This window comes from Canis lupus, chromosome 5 (genome assembly GCF_048164855.1).
Source record: "Canis lupus baileyi chromosome 5, mCanLup2.hap1, whole genome shotgun sequence".
NCBI classification, from domain to species: Eukaryota; Metazoa; Chordata; class Mammalia; order Carnivora; family Canidae; genus Canis; species Canis lupus.
Genome location: NC_132842.1, coordinates 78,702,112 through 78,718,461, shown reverse-complemented (window position 1 = coordinate 78,718,461; position 16,350 = coordinate 78,702,112). Strand labels below are relative to the sequence as shown.

Sequence of the window (16,350 nt, the reverse complement as noted above, 5' to 3'; positions counted from 1 at the left end):
ACTACCTATTCATTTTCAGCATTTGAAAAATCATATTCAGTCACATTAGTTCTTCCTATGTGGAAAAAAACCTGACTAAATATTTATTAATTTGCAAAATAATAAAAACTATATCAAAGTATGTTTCTGATATCCCTACCTTTCTGCAATACACAGTTCAGACTACTAAGAGGAACAGTAAAGACTTGCAATTATGAATTTTTTAGGTTAATATCTTCAAAAATTCTAGAGTACTCAAGAAAAATAACAGTGCTATAATTTTCTCACAAGTTATAAAGGGACAAGCAGTGAAAAGTCCACATAATGGAATACCACTCAATTACCAACCAGATATTCTACTGCTTACAACAATTTACAATGAAGGCTATTATGTTCTAGGTTCTTTCTGTTCTTTCCTGGCACATGGCCAGGATCACATAATTTATGTTTCCTTAAGAATTAGAAGATGTAAAAAAAAAAAAAAAAAAAAAAAAGATTTAGAAGATGTAAGCCCTAGAGCGGAGTATCTAACAGTCACTAGCCATATTTGATTATTTAAATTAAAATTAATTTAATCTTCAGTTGCATTGCACATTTCAAGTGGTCAATAGCCACATGTGGCTAGTAGCTACTATAGTGAATAGGGCAGACACGGAACATCACCACCACACAGAACATTCTATCAGACAGTAATGCTATGGAGGATTTTGTCAGATGGAAAAAAAAAAAAAAACGTAAAAACTGTTCAGGAACAGTCTGATTATGATGTAGACTCTGAGAAATAGGCAACCTTGTTAGAATACTTCACTCATAGGTAAAAATAGCTCAAAAAAGGGGGGAAAGACAGGCTGTGTCACTGCTAAGGAAAACTGACATTCACCAAGAACCTATTATGTGCCAGGGATTGTGAAGGCAGGTACTCTGATCCTCACAACACCATTAGGGACCAGGTGCTGTATTGCAACACTTTAATATTTTATCATTTATGAGCATATTTTATCCATTTCTCAGATAAAAAACCTGAGGTTCAAAGTTAGTTTGTAGTAAAGCTAAGATTCCCAGTTAAGCTGACTCCCAATCTGTGTTTACTATCTCTGCTGTAACTCTACGAGACTTTGGTGAATAAGGTACCAGATAAAACTGCCCATGACTGACTTACATTAAGCTCTGAAAAATCAAAGAGCACGGTCATAAGAGTGCATAAATGCTTTACAGATTTCCAAGTAATATCCACTAGACTCTGATATGCGAGGTCTGGCCACAGAGGCAAGCCCTAAGCCTTCATTTATTTTACTTTCCAAATCTAAGAAACTGCCAAGAGCAATACAAATATTTCTCTACCAGAAACTAAGGCTTCAAATGTAACAGTACAACTTGAGTGCAAAAACTTCTAAGGGTCATAATGGGGGAAAAAAATCAACATAAGGCAGCTGTTTTCTTTTAATCTTTTAGCAAAAAGAAGGAAACTACAACAGGAAAACAAGCAGTTTCAATGCTGCTTGCCACCAGGTAACATATTGCTTGCTGTGAAATACTATTAAGCTTTACAAAACTTTTGTTTACACTAAATCAGATTGTTTTGAATGTGGCATATTCTTCAACATTTGTGAATACTAACTGAACTAAAATCATGTATCAACACACTGCAAAAATGTTTTTGTTTTATGAACACTTTTAAATACCAATTCCCTGGTCTTTCTCAAAATGCAAAGACTATAAAGCTATAGTTTTTTGTTTTTTTTTTTACAGCTATAGTATTTAACCAACACTTGATCTCTGTTATGAAACCCCAAAGTGAAATAAGGACAGGAACACAAGTAACTTTAAACCACAACTACACAAATTTCAACTACTAAACATGAAATTACTAACACAAGCCAGAATCTACATTATACTAAGTGACTTGTTTTTACTTATGAGTGTACATTCTGTTCTTTCAGTTTCTAATTACCTTGGGATTTTCAAACATCGGAGTAAAAATAGTTGACATATTTCTAAAGCCAAAGGTGTCTGCATATAAAATTACGTAGTGCTTCTTCTTTTACCTTTGAAGAAAACTTTTATTCTAATCTGAAGCTTCCTTCAAGTTCCAAAATGCAAAAGGACATTCTAATCAATTAATGTGAAGAATCTCTGCAAAAGTCAAAAACTAATGGTACTAGAAGAAGACAAGGCTGACATAATTCTAACTGGAGCATGGTATTCCTGACTGGAGGGACTCAGTAAGAGCTCTGGCTGGCCACACAGAAAGATATTCTAAATAAAAGTAGTTCCAAGTAATAATTCTATAACAGTTTCTTGGTGCTATTAAACTAAAAATACTACTATCTAAAATCTTACTTACTTCATTTCAATTCAGTAAACTTCACTTTACAAAGAAGAAAAAATATATGTTCTAGATTACTAAACTGGACAACTGTGTTTTCATTTCACAAGGAATTAACTTATCTAAATAACAGTATTTTTTTCCTTTGTAATGTTATTATAGGAGGAACTATTAGTAAGCATTCACAAAAAGCTATGTATTTACTGTTGAATTTTAGAAACAACGATCATAGGAAACATCACCCAGCATCAAATTGTTATGTTAAAAAAAAAATCAAAGCATAAAAGGATATATGATCAGCAAGGCAGCCACTGATGAACAATGCAATAAAGGAGAAATGAGAGATCTATTGACTAAGTCTAACTATTCAAAGCTAATTCTAACCCTTGATTTAATTCTTTCTGGCCAAAGATGATAAAACCATTTGTGCCTTCAATTCACAACAAACCAAAAATAACCTAGGACATCAAATGTTTTTCCCCTTTAAAAATGTATTCTTGGTATACCATTCAATGTTTTTTTAATGTTTGCTCTCATTATACTAGTCTCTATCTACTATTTTGTTTTATAATACTGCTTTGTCTCAATGTCTCTATGAACCTCTACCTGACTTTCTTTCTTTCTTTCTTTGAGAGAGAGAGAGAGAGAGAGATGGAGAGGAGCAAAAAAAAATGGGAGAGAGTGAATCTCAAGCAGACTCCATGCCCAGCCCAGAGCCCAACAAAGGGCTCCCTCTCACAAGCCTGAAATCATGACCTGAGCCAAAATCAAGAGTCAGATGCTTAACTGACTGAGCCACCCAGGTGCCCCTCTACATGACTTTAGATTTGAGAAGACTGTCTTAAATGCAGACTTCAATCAGTAATTTTCAAATAGGAAATAGTATCACCTCCATATTGGCTATTTGGAAATGTACGAAGGTGTTTTTTGTTTTTTTAATTGTCACTAGGGGAATTCTACTGGCATTTAGAGTCCTAAGGTTGCTAAATGAAGTGCAATTTACAGGGAAGTTTTTCATAACCCAAAATGACAATACCTATCCCATAGTGAAACAAATCAAATTGGTCTGTACATCCATGGATACAGAAGAGCAAACTCTTCCTAACAATTTGCTCTATACCATGCCACTGCTTCAGCTAGCTCCTGCTCAGCAGTGCCACTTCAACCCCTAACCCCTCCCTCCTCTAGTTCTCCACAGTAACGAATTACTGCTGCTGCCTCAACCAAAGTTATATGTTTCCTTACTCACTTAATTCTCTCTGGTGTAATGAAAACATGTTAACTGCTATTTAGAAAGGAAGAATGCCAGAGTAAATAGTAGCCAGCTACCTGAAGTTTTTGTATCCAAAAACAATGCTCTGGATTTATGCTGCATTTCAAGAACTAGTGTCAAAAAGTAATTATTTTCCTTGCTAATACAGAAGTAGTTAAGTATATACACATATGTAGTTTTTTTTTTAAGATTTTATTTATTTATTCATGAGAGACAGAGAGACAGAGAGAGAGAGAGAGAGAGGCAGAGACATAGGCAGAGGGAGAAGCAGGCTCCACGTAGGAAGCCTGATGTGGGACTCGATCCTGGGACTCCAGGATCACGCCCTGAGCCGAAGGCAGATGCTTAACCGTTGAGCCACCAAGGCTTCCCCGTATGTAGTTTTTTTATAGTTGAAACATACCATAATTTCACAAGCATCACCCCATAGCTAAATAAAGGACCAATCTGCCAATACTTTCTTAAGTCATATTACACAGGAAAAATGATTTCAGAATTGAAATCAACCTTTTCTCACAAAGACCCCTTTAAGTTTTCCTTTGTTTTTGGAATTTAAAGAAAAATAAAGTGTATCACAAACCTTTAGGCTCAGAAGAAAATTCTGAAAACAAACTTTCCTAAAAAAGACTATTTATAAAAGGTTTAAGTACAACATCCTTATTTGAGAACCACTGCGACTGAATAGAAATTATAGAAACATTCAGCCTTATATGAAGGAGCTCAGATATTGTTTTTCTTAATCACTAGTTTTTTTTCTACTCCACTTCTAGAGCAGAGTTTCTCTGCTCCCAGGTTTCTCTGTTAGGACTATATCTCTGGCTTGATTCCTAACTAAAATAAGCCTTACCTATATGACCCTTGACTAAATATTTTTAAAAATTTATAGTCGATCTTTTTACCTAAAGGCTTATCTTCTTTTTAATTATTAGTAATCGTGTCCCATAGATTAGTACTATGTGCCAAACACTGTTGAACATTTTCTTTCAATTACCTCGTTTACTCTTCATATCAGTCCTAAGATGGGTACTAATACTGTCCCCATTTTACAGATGAGAAAACTGAGGCTGAGCCCAGTGAGTAACTTGCCTAAAATGACTCAGTTAATAAGGAAGAGTCAAACCTAGGTCTAGTTGACACCAAACCGCAAGCTCTTAAAGTACTTTAACAACACTATCTGTTGATACTAAAAAGTATGCAAATTTTGTTTCTTCGCCTAATCCAAAGAACTGCCCTCCATTTCATAAAACCACATCTGAGTTCTGCAAAGTGTCTTTAGCAGAATTTGCTTGGCTTTTATACCGTCTAAATTGAAAAGACTTTAAGAAATAGAGCCTTGTATTAAACCAATGGTAGACAATGAAATTCTGCAATTAAACCATCTCCATTTACTCAATAAGAATTCTAACTATGATAACCACAGGTTAAACAATGGGTAACATTTCTCTCATTTTATCAAACCATACTAGATTGCATAATAGTATAAAAAATAGCTACTACTTATTGACTGCTTACTTTATGTCAGATGCCTAAAGAATCTCATCTCTAATATAGAGGGTATTTATCCCCACTTTACAAGGGAACTGGAGTTCAGAAAAAGATCTGCTTAACCTAATTGGTTACACAGTAAAGCTGGTAATATGAACCAGATCTGTAAGGCCTAGGCCCTTTCTACTGTGGCAGGAGAAAATGTCTTAGGACACTCTCTAAAAAGCTATTTGAAGGGAAAAACCCTGCAGGGCTTTTCTTTCTCCCAAACCACCTCTTCTACTATATTCCTGCTAAATAAATTAGTGTCAGCATATACACTTTCAAATTTTAACTTAATCAGTTACTTCATTTAAAAAGAACAGGCTACAAATATTAAAATTAAATAAGGTATTTATTTTCTATGTATCCTGAGAATAATTCTATGCAGCAAATGAGTATGTATTACTGTTAATTTGATACTAGATCTAAGTTAGTAAATGAGATTAAGTGGTTTTAGAAATACTAACGCTGTTTTATACACATCAATGCAAGTTACATCAGAATGTTAACAGAAAACCCTTAGAATGTTGCCTATTCCAGTTAAATTAAAACAATAGAGATATCCACAAAATCTGTGAGAGCTTACTATATCTAAAATTTTTCAGGGTTCTCTAAATTCAGAGCAATTATTTTTTGGGGTAAAAACCACTCTATTATTTTTAAATTGTGCCATGAACAGAAGGGATAGGGTTTGTTAATAACAAAACGCTGTGAAATTAGTGAAGGACAAAAGAACAGAATCACAGGAGACTATGGCTACTCTTGCAGAGCACAGTTTGGGCAGTTCCCTGGAATGGCAGCATTCTAAGGGTCAGAAGCTACTAAAGCCCCCACCTATTGTTAAGGGTGATAGTGAAGGGGCAAGAGTACAGTACCTGGTGATGGGCAGGTCGAGGCCCCGCTGCAAACTGAGAAAAGGAGGGAAAACAAATACAAAAGGAAAGGCACAAAGAGTCAGAAACACCACAACAAAAACCAAATGTCACACAATATGCCAAAAGAAAAAAACCCACAAGAAAAAAAAAAAAAACACAAACAGTCAAAGCTTTGCTGCAGGACAGTGACAGACAGGTACTAAGATTCAACAGGTTAACACCACTACCAGGTATAGTTTGCCATTTATCAGCTGGGAGAGAAACAGCTAAGCTGTTAGGCACATAAGGGTACCTCTCTGATAGGAATATTAAAAAAAAATAAAAATAAAAAAATAAAGCAGAAGGAGTTTTGAAATACTAAGTGGTTACATTAAGACAAACAGGAAAAGGTCAAGGGTGCTTATGCAAATTGATATAGCTGGAGAAAATGAGAAAAGTTTTTATATTACAAGAAATAGGAAGTAATTAAAATGTCCCACAGGAAATAAAAAATGTTAACAGGACTGATTTCAAATTTACTTAAGTTTAATGGGGTATCTCACACATGAAATGGAAATTTCAGTATCTTCCTTTATTTCTTAAAGAATAAAATTTCATTTATATATCTATAAATATACAGGCATATTTATAATATATAAACATGTATTTAAATATATATATAACTATATATTTAAATACAATTAACTAGTAAAGTAGAATATTAGCATACTAAAGCAAATAGCTGGTAATGAACATCACTCTCTAACATGATTAATCAAAGTGGTACTATTACAAGCTTAAGAAGAAAAAAGAGTGAAAGAACTCAAATTTCTATACACAACAGCACAACACTGTCCATATGTACCTACTGCTATCTGATAAGGATAATAAAAACAACAGAAAATATATAAATCCTTAGCCCAATACAGTGCTTGAAAGCAGGTAATACATACTCCAACTCTCCCTCTCCCTAACTTACAATGAAAGAAAAATCTTTCTACCAACAAAATTTTTTAAATACTAAACCTCTAAGATCACCTAATTCTTCATCACTTCCAATGTGATTTCACTAAAAAGGACAGAGAAAAACTATTTGAGACATAGCGTCATGTACTGGCTACTAATTAACTATCAAAATGTTAACCACCCTCTTTTAATAGTGAAAAGAAAATATTTACAAAGCAGTAGTAAACACAAACCACACAGGGCATTAACATAACACGTTTAAGAAACTAAAATATGTCTTCAGTTGTTTGATTTGCTAGAGAGCCTTCTGTCAACTCACACTACAGGTGAATCAGACTGAAGATTAACTAAGAAGCAATCCCTCACACTCAGAATTTCTGAGTTACATGCAAGAGATGTGGAATTATTTCCCCAACTGCCATTATTTCATATAAATAATTTTCAACAAACTGCAGTGGAGCACATACCATAACATAGGAGTTTTCTGCTGAAGCCTGCTTTATTAAGAATTCATCTTAGAAGCTAAAGTATTACCTATTTTTCAAGTAATGAAATGTGTCTTAAAAACAATTCAAAGTTATTCAGCATAACTGAATGTGATTACAGTGTGTTAGGTCAGCCATTTTATTTGCTAACTATTGTAAAAGAGATTTTCAGAATGATGATAAGGACAGCTATACTTCTTGCAAAATATTTTCTCTTCATAGAAACTGAGGTCTTATATTTTCAGTTTTCCAATTATGAAAAGAAAACAGATCATACCTCTACCATGGACATCAAGTTTCAAGAATAGGCAATATCACCCATGTGGTATGAAAGTAGGGGGTGGAAGTGAGATGTCTCTTCATGACACTTTTGAAGAAAATGGGAGAGAAGGGCCATGTTAAAAAATTAACCTGAATATAGCAGTACCTGTCTTATCACTGTTCCACAGAAAGGTGCCATTTCTAAGGCTCTAAAATAAAAGTTGCAACTTCATATACTTGGAAGGTTCCAGTCAAAAGAGAACTTTCTATGAGCAAGAGGAGTACCTTATAAAGTTACACATATATTAAACAACAACAACAACAACACAAGTTAGTGGGAAAGTACCCTAGTCTATTTTGCACTAGTCACCATTGGCTATTGAGCTTTCCACTTGGAATGACAACAATCTTAATCCTAGGGTAACTGTAAGCAACAGAACAAACTGTAGTCGCTGCTGGCTCATATTAAAAATAGAAACTTTTCATTTCTTTTTTTTTTTTAAGGGGTCTTTAAGATGGTGAGGACTGTAGGTATTAAGGAAAGCAGCCTTCTGTGAACTTGAATCGAATGTTAATGCCACCCACCCACCAACCCACTCACTCTTCTGTGCAGTTGGCAACAGGGCATGGCCAACATAACACTGATGTATCTTTGGTACTCGGCACCACAAAATATAACCAGTAGATACAGGTTACTGCAAAATCCAAACTGTTCTCCCTCTTCCAATTAGGCATTTAATAGCTATTTTGGAGGCTATTTAAAAATAAACTATTGTTTAAAGAGTTCCAGTACAACCAGAAAATGGAATAGAGAGGTAGCTAGCTAATCAGTACCTTTTTGCTTTTAAACAAGATTTTCAATAATGTGACTTTAACTAAGATACTATACATCAAGTAGAAATATGGACACAAAGATAACCTGAAAGAGGGAGGGGGAACACTTGAAGCCACTTGGATTGCAAAGGCAGCTGTCCAGGGAAGAACAGAATAGCCTAAACTGTGCAATTGCCAATGGCCCATTAATGCAGAAATAGAATGGAGTAAGCTTTAGCTGCTCTACAAGCCATGGGAAGGGTCCCTTCCTTAGTGCAACAGCTTACCTCTCCTCACCAGTTGGGATAGCTGTGGGATGGATGAGACTAGACTATGGCAACTTGGGATGTAAAAGAAAATGCAATCCTGTCAAATTTCATATCCCAACTTCACCCTCCCAGCACCAACACAAATGAAATAAAGAAAACTTGACCCAAAACAACAAGCAAGAGTAGTCCAGGGTTTGCTAGTCTTGCACTTGTTTTGGGATATGTAATGGAATGTTATGTGTGTGGTTTTTAGTAATGGGGGTGGTAATGGTCACTAGCAGAGCAGATGGCAAAAATTGCATAGAGGATAGTATCTGAAGAGTTTATGACCACAGAAAAATGGCTGACAACTACAGACAATTTCCTCTTTGATATTCAATTATAAAATGGAAAGAGGGAAAAAGAGCCTTAAAATTTATCTTTTAAAATCAAATTTTCTGAAAGGGATATCCCTCTTCAAGTTTAAAATAAAGAAAAATCTAAGTCCCAAATTACTCCTGTCTAATTCCCAATCAAGAGGACCCACCCAATTTGTTATTCTTTTCCCACTATGCCTGGCAGAAACTGCCATGCTAGCTTAGACTTTCAGAGAAGAAGCAATCAAAGCATTTCTGTTCATCAGCCAATAAATGGATGTGGTCAAAAATAATGAGTGCCAGAGGCACCACTGCCTGCAAGAAGTACAGTTTGTTATATTGCTTACAATGCAGTATTTTATCCAGCCTCTTCCAGCCAAGGACCTGTAAACGGGAGTCTGTTCCAAAACCTTCCTCCTCTTCCAGTTGTCTGTGCAATGTATTGGCACTGTTCTGCTGGGCTGTCAAAAAAACTGGTTTAGAGATGCAGCTCTTCAGTCAGGTTTTGCGCCAGTTCTAACCATGTAAATTTCTTTTCTTTCAATAATTATAAAAGGGAGAAGGGGATGAAGAGGGCCATAGAATTCTTTGCAATAAGAGCTTACCATAATGTCCCATGTTTAATGACTAGAAGCAGGGCCTATCTAAATTAATCTGGTGAGATCTCAGGCCCACTCCAAGTAGTCAAGTATCCACATCCCCAAACCACTCTCAGAATACAACTTGCATCAGATATTTCTTGTTGATCATTTCAGCAAAAAAAAAAAAAAAAAAAAAGACAAGCAAACAAGCAACTAGGACCAAAGTCCCACCTCTTTAGAAAGGTTCTTCTACCCCCTGGGGAGAACAAAGATCTAAGAGTAGGTATTGGAGAAGAGGGCAATAGGGAAAAGGAAGACAGGAAGAGGGTAAGAAAGAGATTACAATTTGGTGCAGTCCATGATCTCTAGTTCTTTGAGCAATCTTTAATACATTTCAACATTTCTTAGTTCATGCATAAAACCAAATGAAGAGGAGCTAATGCAATGAAAATACCCCTATACTACAGGCAAAAAAGCACGGGTGGGGAACCAAAAGAAGATACCTGTATTCTGAGGAAAACACAAAGCTGAGACACCAGTAGGAATGTGAGATACAATGTGAGATGTTACAGAAGCACTTTCTGGCAAAAACTAGTCATGCAGGGAAGGAAACGACGTTCTAAGGAATGGACAGCTGAAGCCACTAAATACTTTCGTAAAACAGAAGGATGAACCTTGAGTAAATTCTCAGTTTTGCAATATTTATTGCAATCCATGTAAAGGATGAGCAAAGAGGATGATAACATTTTAATTTGTATGACAATTTATTTACTATCTGAAAAAATGAATACACCATTGGTGTATTTCATGCATATGTCCAAACTATCAAATGGTTAGAACTGATCTAGTGACACCGATTCAGAAATCTTACTTCCCAAACCACTGAAATTTGAGAATCCAAATAATAAAATTTACTTTTAAAATCACTGTGCTTTACTCTCCTCCTGAATTTTGAACAGTACAACAAATTAAGAGCTGAAATGAACTTGAATGCAACCATTTTTTTAAAAAATCATGCCACAGAAAAGTAAAAGAAGATAAAAAGCTCCATTTCTTCTTTTTTTCAATAAATTTTAAGTATTACTATATTAAAAATCTGAAAATGCAATGCTAACCAATTATCATAAATAAATAAATAATCAATCAATCAATCCTTGGGAAAATTTTTTCAAAAACAAGTAAAAATTTTAGCCAAAGGAACCTAAGCTACTAAAAACAAACTTGAATGGAAACCATTGTCTAGAACAAGCTTCTGCTTACTTACCGGAGAACGGGTCTGAGGTTGTGAATTCATTGTCTGAGGGGCTTGAGGGTATACCAACGTGGTTGGACCTGCATTCTGTCCAGAGGGATATGGGGTCTGTCAAAAGGAAAAAAATGGCAAGAACATTATCATATACTGAATGTATATGGCATGGTAACTCGAAGTATTAAAAAGAAATTTATAGAAATATTTACTAGTGTGGTTCACAGCTCTACTTTTAAAAATTTATCTTTACTACTATATGCAGTAATTCAGAATCACAACAACATTTTTTAAAGGTTACCTTAAACCTCCTGATAAGGAGACATCTGCAAGCCAATAACCTAAGTACAATGATTTGATAACTGAAGTACAGAGAACACTCACTGTCAATTCATCTATTTCTGAAACGGACAGAACATGCCACAAACAAAATCAAACATGGCTGAGAGAACTTGTGACTGCTGTGGTGAGCTTTCCAAAGTACCTACAAGCAAAGAAAACCATTGAGGAAGATGAAGATATCCCAGAGCCAGATTAGCAGTTCACTAGGTTAACCACTATACTATTGCTGTTCTCTTCCTCTGTTTACATTTTAATTCTTTTTCATGATGACCTTTTTTTACATAAAAATCTACAGTCAATAAGAACTTTAGATAAAACCATGGGATAAGTAGCATTATGTACTAACTTACCATAGGTTTTCTGAAAATAAAAGAATAAGCTTTTTTTTTTTTTTTAGATTTTATTTATTCATTCATGAGACACACACAGACAGGCAGAGACATAGGCAGAGACATAGGGAGAGGGAGAAGTAGGCTCCCTCTAGGGAGCTCGATTCGGGACTCGATCCGCGGACCCCAGGATCATGCTGTGCGCTGAAGGCAAACAATCACTGAGCCACCCAAATCTCCCAAAAGTATAAGCTTTTCATTATGAAGCCATGTTAAATACTAGAGACTAATAGTCTATATGCTACTGCTCCAGAAAAAATAAAAATAAAAAAGCAAAAAACTTGTAACATGTTTAAAATGAAATACTGGCAATAGCCATAGACACAGAATCAGAGGATCTGGCTTCAAATCCTAACAACTGCCACTTACCTGGGTAAGTAATTTATCTTGCCCATGTATATATAAAAAAAAACAAAACTAATCTACCTCATAAGGAAGGTGCTAAGATTAAATGATGTAAAAATTAATTACCATACGATCCCCTTTTAATTACCACAGTGCTAATTTTACAAATGAAATCAAAGGTCAGAAAATTTGAGTGTTGGGCACCTGGGTGGCTTAGTTATAGTAGAGTGTCCAACTCTTGATTTTGGCTCAGGTTGTGATCTCATGGGTCAAGAAATTGAGTCTGCTTAGGATTCTCTCCCTGTACCCCCTTCAGCCACTCATTAGCTTTTCTCTCTCTCTCTCCCTCTCAAATAAATAAATGAATCTTAAAAAAAAAAAAAAAGAAAAAGAAAATTCAAGTATCTTACCCAAGGTAACTAAGTAAAAGGTATTTCTAGAAAATACTCCAATTTTGACTTAAAAGAAAATTCTACAACTTTTTGTCATCTGTTGACCATTTAGTGATAGTTCAGCTGGGATTAACAATTTAAAGCAAATGTCTGACGGGTGACTGGCTGGCTCAGTTGATGGAACATGTGACTTTTGATATTAGAGACATGAGTTCAAGCACCAAATCAGGGGCAGAGAGTACATTAAAAAAATAAATCTTTAGAGCGAATGTTTAAAAAGTTCATCAAAACTTTTTTTTAAAATTCATGATAGAGAGAGAGAGAGAGAGAGAGAGAGAGAGAGAGGCAAAGACACAGGCAGAGGGAGAAGCAGGCTCCATTCCAGGAGCCCGATGCGAGACTCGATCCTGGGACTCCAGGACTGCGCCCCGGGCCAAAGGCAGGCGCTAAACCACTGAACCACCCAGGGATCCCCCATCAAAACTTTTAAACGATGAAAACAAAACAAAATTAATGGGAAAAAAAAAACAAAACAACTTCATACTGGACACAGAGGATAATTTCCAATCTTTCAACATGATAACCTTATACTCATCTCTATAACCAACAATAAGGCTCCATATCAGGTTAATATTCCTTTTCACTGTAGGTGTAATAAATCTGGCCACAAACTGAAAATTCGGACAGCAAGTATCTCACATCTATTAAATAGGTGATAACTGCTTCAAATACAACCCAAAAGTATTCACAGATTTCTCACCAAAGATAATTTTTAAAAGTACTATTTGAAACATGAAGTTTTCACAAGTATGTATTCACAAACTCAAACTCTGGAAGGCTGGATGGAGGTTGACTATTTCAACTTAAAGTTAACTTTCTAATTCAAGTTAACTGTTTCAACTTCAGAGAGGAAAATGGATTTCTTACCAACTCTGGCTGTAAAGTATTTCATCAAATTCGATTATGATATTTTGATATAGGTGTAAAATACAGCACTAATTTCAATCTTTATCAAATTAAACAAAGAGATCAAATGTTAAGAAAGTCTATTCTCCATGGTAAGGCTCATTGGTTTTAGGAAATCTTGACACTTTATTCTCAACATTTAGTGATGTTGGCTGAAGCGTAAGCTTCTGAATATCAAGATACTAAATACAACATTCAGATGTATAACTTCTAAAATCATACAGAAATGTTCTTTCTATCCTTCAAGAAGTTAGGTGACAATTTTGTCCTCCCACAGCTAGAGCACTACAGAAAGGAAAAGTAGATCATTTTTGTTTTCAGAGTTGATAGTAAATATATACACAATGGCCATATTTGACCTTATTTAAAACATATTGATGATGATATAACTTGTACTTGTCGATGCTACAAAGAGTCCAATTGTGAAAGATGCATCTAGGTTTTTTTCTCTCCTCTCCACATGCAATGACATGATTTATGAAGTTTATTAAGTCATTCTGGAATAACTTGCTTAATATACTACCATACTTGATGAAAAATACTACAAGTATTTGAACTGTAATATTCTACAGACATGTTTCATAATATCAAATAAATAGAGAACTAGGTACAAATCAAGAAAGTATCATTTCAGTAGCCATCAGAGGCTTTTTTTTTTAAGATTTTATTTATTTACTCATGAGAGACATACACAGAGAGAGAGAGAGGCAGAGACACAGGCAGAGGGAGAAACAGGCCCCATGCAGGGAGCCCAACGATGGACTCGATCCAAGGTCCCCAGGATCACGCCCTGGGCTGAAGGCGGCGCTAAACCGCTGAGCCACCCGGGCTGCCCAAGTCATCAGAGGTTTTGTTTGCACTTTCTCAAAGATATTACAAAGACTTACTTATCAAAGTATATGTATATACATGAATTATTATTTAAACTGCCAACTTTATAAGCGTTACAGACTTGCATTCTCATTTTTTATGTTTCAGTGAAACTTCCTTTGGAAGGGAAGTTACTGAGCCCTTTTAATCTACTTGGAGAAATTAGAACACAAGAGTAACAACAAAAACAAGCAAATGGTGTTAATTGACAAACTGTTAGAATGCCAATAAAGATAAGCCAACGAAAACAGTTTCTTTGATGCAGACATAACCTTTAAGTCCAAAATAACTATTTAAGAAACAGTGATTGGGGGGCACCTGAGTGGTTCAGGTAGTGATCCGGGGGTCCTGGGATCAAATCCCACATTGGGCTCCCCACAGGGAACCTGCCTCTCTCTCTGCCTATGTCTCTGCCTCTGTGTGTCTCTCATGAATAAATAAATAAAATCTAAAAAAAAAAAAGAAGAAAGAAATAGTGATTTGGGTAATTAAAGATAAAAATTTGAGGGTAAGTTCCATTATAAGACAGAATCCACTAACACAGCATCTTAGGTCCAGATATGATGGCTTTTAAAAACTATGAATATAAAAAAAACTATGAATATATGAAGAAAAACAATAAGGATTTCCAATTTTTACAATATAATACAATGGACTCAGGCCAACAAAAGTAATTTTAACAGGGGGGTGCCTGAATGGTTCAGTTGATTAAGCATCTGACTCTTGATTTCGGCTCAGGTCATGATCTCAGGGCCCTGGGATTAAGCCCTGTGTTGGGCTCTGTGCTCAGCAGGAATCTGCTGGAGAATCTCTCCATTTCTCTCTCTCCTTGCTCACTCTCTCTTTAAAACAGATAAACAAATCCTTTTTAAAAAATTATAACAAAACATTTACATCTCTTACCATGTTTTTAGGCACTATTCTAAAGCATTTCACTTTTAACTCAGAAATGAAAGGTTATTTTATTTCTTCTGTTTAAGATTCATTCTTCACCTGAAACAAATATTGCCATAATTACTAAATTCAATATTGTGGGGGATCTCTGGGTGGCTCAGTGGTTTAGCGCCTGCCTTTGGCCCAGGGCATGATCCTGGAGTCCCGGGATCGAGTCCTGCATTGGGCTCCCCGCATGGAGCTGCTTCCCCCTCTGCCTGTGTCTTTGCCTCTCTCTCTGTCTCTCTGTATGTCTCTCATGAATAAATAAATAAAATCTTAAAAAAAAAAAAAAAAGTTCAGGCAACACCCTTTTTGAACTCAGCCACAGTAACTTCTTGCAAGATACATCCACAAAGGCAAAAGAAACAAAAGCAAAAATGAACTATTGGGACTTCATCAAGATAAGAAGCTTTTGCACAGCAAAGGATACAGTCAACAAAACTCAAAGACAACCTACAGAATGGGAGAAGATATTTGCAAATGACATATCAGATAAAGGGCTAGTTTCCAAGATCTATAAAGAACTTATTAAACTCAACACCAAAGAAACAATCCAATCATGAAATGGGCAAAAGACATGAAAAGAAATCTCACAGAGGAAGACATAGACATGGCCAACAAGCACATGAGAAAATGCTCTGCATCACTTGCCATCAGGGAAATACAAATCAAAACCACAATGAGATACCACCTCACAGCACTGAGAATGGGGAAAATTAACAAGGTAGGAAACCACAAATGTTGGAGAGGATGCAGAGAAAAGGGAACCCTCTTACACTGTTGGTGGGAATGTGAACTGGTATAGCCACTCTGGAAAACTGTGTGGAGGTTCCTCAATGAGTTAAAAATAGACCTGCCCTACGACCCAGCAATTGCACTGTTGGGGATTTACCCCAAAGATACAGATGCAATGAAACGCAGGGACATCTGCACCCCAATGTTTATAGCAGCAATGGCCACAATAGCCAAGCTGTGGAAGGAGACTCGGTGTCCATCGAAAGATGAATGGATAAAGAAGATGTGGTTTATGTATACAATGGAATATTACTCAGCTATTAGAAATGACAAATACCCGCCATTTGCTTCAATGTGGATGGAACTGGAGGGTATTATGCTGAGTGAAATAAGTCAATCGGAGAAGGACAAACATTATATGTTCTCATTCATTTGGGGA

General features: G+C 35.7%; 1 protein-coding gene across 27 annotated transcripts in view; it reads right to left on the bottom strand.

Annotated features, from left to right (window-relative positions):
• EIF4G3 (eukaryotic translation initiation factor 4 gamma 3) overlaps window positions 1-16,350 on the bottom strand; it is a 330,571-nt gene that overhangs the window by 140,843 nt on the left and 173,378 nt on the right. For 9 of the 27 annotated variants that reach the window (XM_072827973.1, XM_072827976.1, XM_072827958.1 and 6 more), the window contains 3 exons: window positions 10,955-11,050; window positions 9,457-9,570; window positions 5,981-6,013 (listed from right to left, as the gene is read on the bottom strand). In XM_072827973.1, the coding sequence (XP_072684074.1) occupies window positions 5,981-6,013; window positions 9,457-9,570; window positions 10,955-10,984 (177 nt within the window). In that variant the 5' untranslated portion in view covers window positions 10,985-11,050. Of the gene's footprint in view, window positions 1-5,980; window positions 6,014-9,456; window positions 9,583-10,954; window positions 11,051-11,320; window positions 11,421-16,350 lie in introns of all 27 variants that reach the window. The other 18 variants (XM_072827977.1, XM_072827980.1, XM_072827970.1 and 15 more) reach the window with 6 other exon arrangements.